The sequence below is a fragment of the Limulus polyphemus genome, unplaced genomic scaffold, assembly GCF_000517525.1.
Source record: "Limulus polyphemus unplaced genomic scaffold, Limulus_polyphemus-2.1.2 Scaffold1527, whole genome shotgun sequence".
Classification (NCBI taxonomy): Eukaryota; Metazoa; Arthropoda; class Merostomata; order Xiphosura; family Limulidae; genus Limulus; species Limulus polyphemus.
The window spans coordinates 258,480-268,697 of NW_013667137.1; the positions used below are offsets into that span (position 1 = coordinate 258,480).

Here is a 10,218-nt window from a genome sequence, read left to right on the forward strand (position 1 = left end):
TTAATTAAGAAAAGACTTGTATCTCTGAAGTTCCTCGGAAAGAATTTATACTGGAAATTAACAAACGTGCAGATATGCAACAATATATATATATAAATAATAGGAGGTGACATTTAGGTTCTACTTTATTCTTGGAGAAACCAGATGATGTGATATTTAACTTGCCTAAACATGTTCTGAATGATGTTGGGAAAAAAGTATCAGCTTGGGGTTTAAAGCTCAGTATTTCTAATATCATTAATTTAAGGATTATTTTGGTCAACTTGAACAGTTTTCAGAAGCATTATCACATCAAATGATTTGAAATAACTCAAATTAGTGGTACAGCTCTCACTTGTTTTAATAATTATAATAAGGAATATTAACATTTTTCAAGTTTAAATGCTGAAGAATTTAGAACTTTAAAAAATAAAAGTAGAATGATTTATAAGTTGGATAATTTTTTTTTTAATTCCACCATAAAACCAGTAAAGCACGGTTATAAGCTCAAATGTTAGACCCAATCAGTCTTAAGAGACATCCTAGTGTTGTAATTTCTGGATAAGGATGATTACATGAAGAAACTGTCTGTGATAGCTCTATATTAGTGAAATTGGATCATGATCCTACGGATAAAAGGGAAAATTCTTAGTGGAAAACATTTTCTGGACATTAGAGCACCAGGTAGCCATCATTCAAGAAGGATGTCTCTTAAGACTGATTGGGTCTAACATTTGAGCTTATAACCATGCCTTACTGGTTTTATGGTGGAATTAAAAAAAATGTACCCCAAATGAATATATTCTGAAAGATAGTTTCAAATTTTCCCAAGAAATTTAACAGTAATGTGCATTGTACAAGCTTCAATATTGAGTCTTTGTATACTAATATATTACTTGAAGAAACAATACAACTAAGTGTTGAACTGGTGTTTAAAGACAACTCCAGTGCAATGTCTGTACCAAAATCAGTTTTCCTGAAACTGATGGATTTTGCTACCAAAGATTCATTTATGATCAGATTGATGGACTCACTATGGGTTTGAGACTTTCACCATCCTTAGTCAACTTCTTTCTGTATCATTACAAAAACCAATGAATGGAAAATTGCCCTCAACAGTTCAAACCTTTCTACTACTTCAAATGTAGATGATACCTTTACTATTTTTAGAATTTCTGATCAAGCCTTCCAATTTTTACAGTAGACATAACAGCATAAAATTTACTGTTGAACATCAACAAGATCACAAACTTTCCTTTTGGACACTCTAATTTGCAACAAAAATGAAGAGTTCCAGAGTGGAATATATCATAAGAAAACTTACTTACATTGTACATTTAAACTATCTAGTGCATACAAAGGTATGCATATAGAATTTGTTAACACCATGGATTTTTTGTGTAAAAATATGTTTCCCATTGAAATGATTGACAAAATACTTTGTGAACAAGAGAAACATGTGTAATATTATTCCAATTGATGTGTCTAAATACTCTGTTTTTATTGGTTTACCTTTTATGGGTAAATATTCCTTAGTTCTTAAGAATGAACTGTGACAGGCCATTTATAGGGTATACCCACAAGTATAATTAAGGTGTGTTTTCAAATCTAATTGAAACTACAATCTGTTTTCATATTTAAGACCATATTCCTACATTACAGTCATTTTTAGTTTTTACAAATTTACTTGTCCTTGCTGTCAGCAAGGTTATATTGGCTCTACCAGAAGGAAATTAATAACACTTATAAAAAACGCTCTAATTTCAGATCACCCACTGAATCTAGTATAGCTAGCATAGTAGAAGACTGTGACATAGTCATCATGTCCAATTTGTTTAAGATCCTAGCTAGGGCCAATGATGAATGAAACTTCTGTATAAAAGGGTCTTCTGATTCACAAACTGAGGCCTAAGATCAAGTTGTTCAGTTGTCAGGTATATTACTTTTAAGTCTTTAAAATGTAAAGTTTAGAAATAACCTTCCCAGGTAGAGAGAAGATTAACAACCTTCAATGTCAATTTTATAATATTTTTATGCTTCAAACACTTACAGATTTAAGTTACTAAATGTAATACATCATAATGAGATTTTTTAAAACAATTACACATTTTTACAGACTTATCACCACTTTTATTGATATTAAGCATATATATAATTTGGGAACAAACTAACAATACCAAGCTCTTCCTATTTCATTTAATGTAGATAACCACAGCATGATGAATAAATGAAATAGTATGAAAAATCATGACTAGTAACACTAAACCAACTCTTTTGGGAAGATAATTAACAGTACAAGTTTATCTGTGTGATTTAAATAAAAAATCTAAGAATTTTGTATTAGCTAAAAATATATCATGACAACAATAATTACAAAAGAAATATAATATTCTCACTCTCAGCAAACTCAAATGAGTGAAATCGAACTGGCTGTATGTAATTGACTAATGCAGACATTTCAGCTCCAGCTTCTGATTCCTTAGCAGCTGTTCCCTGAAATTTTCTCAATATATATTAGACATCTTTATATCTTTAAGACTATTATTAAACCATGTGTCAATTAATTAATTAATTAACTAAGTTTAATAACTTGTGTACTAAACATACATATAATACAGTATATGATGATGTCATGCTTTGAATGTGTCAGGGTTTTATATATGTGTAGGCTGGGATTCTTCTACAGTAGGTGTCTGTGATTTGTTGGCAATAAATTTGAATAATAAACGGAGAGCACATAATCCACTTGTTTTAAAATAATATATTCAAAACAAGTCAAAGTATGTACAAGATTCTTTACACTATAGAATATCACAGTTGTATCTAAAACTCTTTTCTTGTCAAAAGTCCACTCAGGTTGATTCAATTACTTTAGAATCCAATTGACAAGCCAAACTACTTTTCTCTACTTTGTTTCTTACTGTAAAATCTGTGATAGATTCACTTACGTTACCCTGTGGGTTATCACAGTTGTATCCAGAACTTTAAATATTTGTCTCCTTTTCATAAAAGTCCACACAGATGGGTTCAATTACTTTAGAACACCCTTTGATAAGACAAATTATTCTCCTTATGTCTATTAAACTGTGAAACTCACTTTAGAATATCACCTGTTAAGGCTAATCACTCACACACAGGCTAACTTCACATTTTCTCGCATTTTTCTGACTGAACTTTTTCACTTCACTTAACTTGTTCTCTCTCTCTGTCACCTATATATATACCTCATTCACTGAGGGCTTGAACTTTCTATAAACTACACGAGTGACATTATAATGTAGCAACACTCATTTGGTGAGAAAAATACCAAAGGTTTGAGTAATGGGAGGGCAGCAATATTACTAAAGCCTAATACAGCATTCAACTGCATATACACAATGTATGAATCGTACAGAGTTATATAATCAAATTTGTCATAACTATTGCTTTAAAAATAATTACTTTTAACTCTCTTGTTATGAAAAGTAAATAATAATTAACTACTCAACCACTAAACAAACCAAATAATGACTCTTAAACCAAAGTCTTGTATATCCAACAGACTGGTGAATCACTAGGATATGATTTACCCACAATGTCCTAATGCTGGAGGCACTATACAAGATCACTAGAGTGTGAGTTACCCATAAGGTTTTAATGTTGGAGGCACTACACCAAATCACTAGTGTGTGATTTACCTAAAAGATCTAAATATTGGAGGCACTACACAAGATCATAATTTCCACTGGTTGGTTCTCCATTATGCTTTTCACTGAAAAGCTAATGGAGTTAAAACTGATTTACAACATCAGGTTTCAGACGATTTTTTTATTTGTTTCTGTCATGTCCCCTAGTAGGATAATAGTACGTATAGGGACTTACAATGTTAAAATCTGGGGTTTGATTCCCCATGGTAGACACAGCAGGTAGCCCAATGTGGCTTTGCTAAAATAATAAATAAACAATTTATTTCATGTGTCTGAGCTTCAACAACATGTGGGACCAAAGCTTATCTAACATACATTAAAATCTTGATTAATGCATCCAATGGTAAAATTTTCAAAACAATATTAGAAAATTGAACTCAAAATAAATCAGTTAGCTGATTAATGTTTACTGAAAATATTAATGGAACAATGTTAAGAAATTTATGTATAATAAGGAATGAATACTTTTATAGTATAAACATATTCATATCCAAGAGAAGCCATTCTCTAAATTACAAGTGGATTTAAACTTATCTTCTACTGAATTTACAAATAGTATTGTTAATATGCATATGATTTGACCCTTATTACATGTACATTTTAAATTGTATTATACTGAAAATTATATATGAAGTTGTATCTTTGTTTGTTTTTAGTTCTTATAGACTTGAATCTTTAAAAAATTTACGAAAAATAAATTATATTCTAAAACAGTTATGGCAATAAAAATATATTTGTTATATATCTATATATATTGTTACGACAGCGGAAGTCACGTGATGCTGGTAACACGTAATGAGTTCTAGAAAGATTGGGGGACATCACGAATAATCCAGTATTTGCTAGGTGCCCTCTATTCTTGTATATAAGTGCACCAGACAATTATTCGGAATTGAATTGCAGACAGGCAGAGATAGAGACAGACAATTGAGTCAAGCGCGGTAGTAAATAAAGTGCGCGAATCGTTCATTGTGAATTATAGTGTGTGTTTAAGTTAAACTGATTGTAGAAATTAAGTGTATTGCAAAGTTGTATTGAGAAAGAATAAACTAGTTTTATTTAAGAAAGGACTTGTATAGCTGTTTTTTGGAAGGAATTTTTACGGGAAAATAACAAACGACCAGAGACGTAACACGTTTTGCCACAGTAATCTTACATTTATGACTGGGATAACTACTTTTAATTAAACTTGCTACATTGGAATAGTTTTTGAATATTTTTAAGTTATGTAACAAACATTTAATTTAAACAAAGTCTTAAGCCCATACTTTCAACTACGTTGAATAAGAGCTAGTGAAAAATTATATTGTACACAGCTGTAAACACATAATATGAACTGTAACTTACATTATTTTTTTTAGGTTTAAATATAGTTTATAGTGTTTGAAACACACAACCAGTACCTCATTCTGGTCCTCTGAATAGACCTCAAGAGTTTCCTCTTCTTCACTTCCTGAGTCTGTATCAGAGTCTTCAATATCACAACTTAAACCCTGCAGTTTTGGAGAAAGTCCTGCTATTTCATTCACTACCCCCTCTTTTAGGTCCACCTCTCCAGCTATAGTTAAAGTAATGGTCTCACTATGGCTTTCTATACTGTTGGAAGCTGCTAATATGTGCTGTGTCTTCTCTGGGGTTCGAGAAGGCAGGGACACTTCATCACTGTTCCCTTGTACTACAGTCCCACCAGTCTTGTAAGCAGCTAAGGGTATGTAAAAAACAAAACAAAAACACTCCTATATACTCATAGATTGAGTTTATTTGCTAAGGTTAGAAAAGTTTGTCTAGTTACCATGGTTTGATGTTAAAGCCAGAAAAGCTAGTCTAGATACTATGATCAGTTGCTAAGGTTATAAACGCTTGACTAATTACCATGTTATGCTGCTAAGGATAGAAAACCTTGTGTAGTTATTAAAAGCCTGTTTAGATACTATGGTCTGTTGCTAAGGTTTAAAAAACTTGTCCAGATACGATGATCTGTTGTTAAGGTTTTAAAAGCTTGTCCAGATACTATGGTCTGTTGCTAAGTCTAGAAAAGCTTGTCTACCTAATCGGTTCTGTTGTTAAAGTTAAAAAAGCTTGTCTAGCTAGTATGTTCTGTTAGAAAAACCTGTCTAGCTATTATGTTCTGTTGCTAAGGTTAGAAAAGCTTATTTAGTTATTGTGGTCTGTTGCTAAAATTACAAAAGATTAGGAAATATGAGGCATAGTATTGATCTTAACTCTCTGATTTCTATAAGTTAAGAATGTTTTATCTTTCTTCTAACAAATATGATAAAGGTGAGTGGAGACATCATTAAATTTCACATAAAACTTGCATTAAATTAATGGTTTATTATGATGATCAAGTGGTCTTGGTCCACAACTAATTTAAGAAAACATTTCACCTCTGGAATAATGTTTTTTCTTGTTCTTGATTATGATCTTCTTCAGCAGTTGATTAGCAGAAGGTAATGCCTGTCCTGGCTTTACCTGTGTTGATAAACATGGGCATCATAAAATGAACCATGCATAACAAAATGTCATTAGCATAAAATACAACATCCTTAATGAAAGTGATCCTCTCCAAAAACAAACATACAGCTTAATAAAATATACTACATCTAAGTATTTCCTTGGATTTGAATTTATCTCCAATAAACTAATTTTTTTCCATTTTCCAATTCACTGAAAATAAAATTTCCAAAGCCCACCAGAAACTCCCACAATTTTTAAGAAGGTTTTCGTGGGTTATAATATAAAATCTGACACAACTCTAATATTTGTTTTCTTCAAGTTTTTTATGTTCTGATTTGTTTTACAAAGTTTTTTTTTTAATTCTACAGCAAGGTGCATATATAATTCTTCATATCATCCTGAAAGTATCCTTGTGACAGAAATCCTGTAATACAAAATAACTTTTGTAATACTTTTGGTCTGGCTTTACAAGAGCATCATAAGTAAATTGGATAGTTGACTTCAAGCAGTTAGTAGCCAAACAAAGCACAACCATGCTGATATTCAAATAAAGCAAAAACAGTGATTCAGTGTCACATAGATCTTAGAGAACAATATAATAGAATGTTATGAGTCAGATGTTTGTAGTGAACTCTTGCACTGAACTTAGTTGTAGCTCCTAACAGGATATACAGCCCAGATTTTGGTTGTAAGATGTCTTAATGAACTTATAAAGCTCTAATAAGTTTTGTTGTTACAAATCTTTAATGAGAGAAATATATTTTTCAATAACTAAATGCACATAAGTTAGACTCAAATCGAAGATGTTCCCCATAAGTAACGAACTTGTTATTTTATATTGTTTTAGAGAATCATTAAACCTCAGTGTCATACTTTATAATATTATGCTACATGCCTTATTTATTATAAGGTAAATATAGTATTGGTGTGTGATGTTTTTATTACAGCTGGAACAAAAAGCAACATTTTGTCAACCACCAGAACTTCAGACACCATTCCTAACTAGTGTGCAGAATTCATATTCATTTGGAGTTTCTTGTTTGCAGTAGATTTAGTGAGCATTTACGTGTTACAACAGTGTTTTAAAATGGTGATCACATGCACTGTTATGTTGGTCATATTATGTGCTGTATTCACTTCCAAATACAACTGTTGATAGACTTTGATGTCTTTGAAACAGTCTTTCATAACCCTCTTTATATAAGCACACATGTCACAACCTTTTACAGTTACTTTTGAAACTTAATTAAACTACTATATTATCAATGTATATCAATCAACTTGGCATGCAAATGTAGTTAATAAATTAAACTTTAATATCATATAAATTTTATTTTCTTAATTACAAAAGAGATACTTAAATAAATTCGCAATCTTCACTTCTCTATATCGTGATGCTTGTTTACTCTGAATTGCCAATTTAGATATCCTTTTTACCCCTATTTGAGCTTTTGAGTTTTAATGCAAATTACTAAAACATATCTAACCTTATATTCTCCATTATTCCTGATTTACAGAGATATAAACCAGAAAGTCATACTCGCATGCCATGCCCTCCAATCACGTACCGGACATACTGTCTTTCACAAAATGTCAATAATTCTCTGACCTTTGATCTTAGATTACTTATAACCAACACAAAGAGATGATTTTACTTTACTGAATTACATAATAGGCTAGTTTGTTCTCATGATAGCTTTTGAGTTATTTGGCGTACAGATTCAGAGTTTCTATTGCCGAGTTCACCTTGATCAAATAAGGGAAATACTTTCCTACACTTTGTTAGAAAAACAGTTAAATTACAATAGTTATAGGACATTGCATTCTTTTTTTTATGTTATTATTTTGTGCTCCTAGCTGAATATTTTAAATAAATAAAAACTTAGTAAAGTACCCTATCAACAGAACCCATATGTAAGTACTAAATTTCATGTTTATATGTATATTTATTTACTTATTGTTGTAAAAGTACCTAAAATGTAAAAAAAATTGAAACATATTAGGGTAGATAAGAAAAATGAAAAACATAAAAAAAATAATTTCTTAGTGAGGTATGAATGAGAATTTCACAAGTATTATGCAATTAAATAGCTTGTTTTACTGTAACTTGAAATACTGCTTGACAGTTGTTTATAGCTTTATTATGCATGTTTAGTAGTTAGACAAGGTTTGAAGAGCAATAAAACGATAGAATTAAATAAAAACAAATGTAAACTGTTATGCCTAAAGTTCTTTAGGATAAATAATTGTAGTTTTCTGTTACAATCTACAATCATTCTAGAAAGAAAAAAGGGTAATTTAAATTTATTTCGTCTTTTTTGTGGTTGTCACAAGGTTGGCAAAATGGACAGAGCCTATATAGTGTTACGGTAGAGTAAATAACAAATAAAATATAAAGTTTTACTCCAAAAAACTTTTGGTAGTTCATTTAGGAAGTTCTAGAGATTATAAAAATAAAATCTGAAAACAGTATGATGAAAACAAAAAAATGATTCTTAGCAGAAAAATCACCTTTCACTCAAACTGACTTTAGAAATTGACAGACAAATCTTTAGTATAAATAATTCCTTAAAAAAATCTGAGTTTTTATGCACAAAAAGACTTGTAATATTTTCTAAAGACTTGCCATATTTCACAAATATACACTTACTATATTAAAAGCTATAATATGCATAGTTCCCTGGTTATACGGTGGTTAAAAGGTCAGTCAAAATGACCAAACCCATATAAAGAGAGTTAACAGTGCTCATGTTCATTTGGTTTCTGCTACCATGTCCATTTAAAAGTCAGAGAGATCCTTGCTGTTATCTGTTGTCTTGTATATTAACCATGAAAAAACATGCTGGTATTTGCTTTCTTAGTGACTGGCCAATTCTTTAGTAGGTTTAACTTATGACTCTTTGTAAATGTCAAATATTGAATTACATATACATGTGTGAGAGAATGAAGTTTAATGAATATATATACCTAACAATAGTTAAGTATGATTTTCTATGTGGATGTAAGAAAATCCTTATTTTCAAAATTTCAAAAGAATCACGGTGGTATATGAAAGTCCTTTGTGTTACTTGTAGTTCTTGAGTTATAGAATAGAAATAGAAAAGGGTCATAATTCAAGGTGAAGTGGATAGCCCAAATACCTGGTTTAAGGTTTGCACAGGAACAAAGCTAAGAATGAAATGTAATTAATTCAAAAGACTTTTGTGATTGCTAAATTAAAGCTGATATTAATTCAACACTACAGTAGCAGAAACCCATAAAACATTTGCAGTCAAATTAGTATCTTTATTGCAATAGTATTTCTTTAAATACAGGAATTCTAGATTAATACAAAAGAATTCTAATCACAGACACCAAAATCTACAAGTCCACTTATCTTAGGCCTAACATTAGTTAACCTTTATTAAGTAAGGCCTATATTCAATAAAGAGATAAACTAACACTGTATCTTGTGTACACTTTTTGCTTTAGTTTAGTTAGAGCTAAACTTAATGGTACCTAATACTTTAAGTAGAAATGAATAAAAACCCTATAACCCAAGTGCTTCTGAAAGGTCCACTTTCGAAAGCATTGAAGTTATAGGGTTTTTATTCATTTCTGTCAAACATACGTGTTTTTCTGACATAATGAATAATACTTTAAGTAAATAAACTTATAATGTTATTTTATGCCATAATGTTAGGTCATTTTAAAAACTTTAATAAGCTTTTAATATGTTGTACAAAATGCCTACTAAAATATACTTACATCTGTTGAAATGAAGAGCACGTGTATGTGCATTTAGAAAGTAAGATGTTTGTGGATTTTCAGAACAGACAAAACTGAGCATTATTATAATAGATTCTCTGATTTGGTGTACTTTTCTCCCTTTATTATATGAACTTGTTATTCTTGAAGTTTTATGCAATTTATTTATTTTTTTGGTTTTGCCATGTGCATATACATTTTTAGAACAACAAAGAAACAGAAATAGTGAGCTAAAGGTCTTATATGTCTAAACTACAAACACTTTAAACAAAGTATATTCTTCTCTCAGCTGGAAAAATGAAGAATGACCAGATCTGAGCAAGTTTTAGTTGTAAAACATACTATACAC

General features: G+C 30.5%; 1 protein-coding gene across 1 annotated transcript in view; it reads right to left on the reverse strand.

The window, feature by feature from the left end:
• The window catches only part of LOC106463950 (1-phosphatidylinositol 4,5-bisphosphate phosphodiesterase classes I and II-like), a gene marked incomplete at its 5' end in the record, with an annotated part of 52,889 nt that overhangs the window by 39,928 nt on the left and 2,743 nt on the right, over positions 1-10,218 (reverse strand). Inside the window, 3 exons of the mRNA XM_022391582.1 lie at positions 2,376-2,472; positions 5,069-5,367; positions 6,053-6,137. Coding sequence (XP_022247290.1) covers positions 2,376-2,472; positions 5,069-5,367; positions 6,053-6,137 — 481 coding nt within the window. The remainder of the gene's footprint in view (positions 1-2,375; positions 2,473-5,068; positions 5,368-6,052; positions 6,138-10,218) is intronic.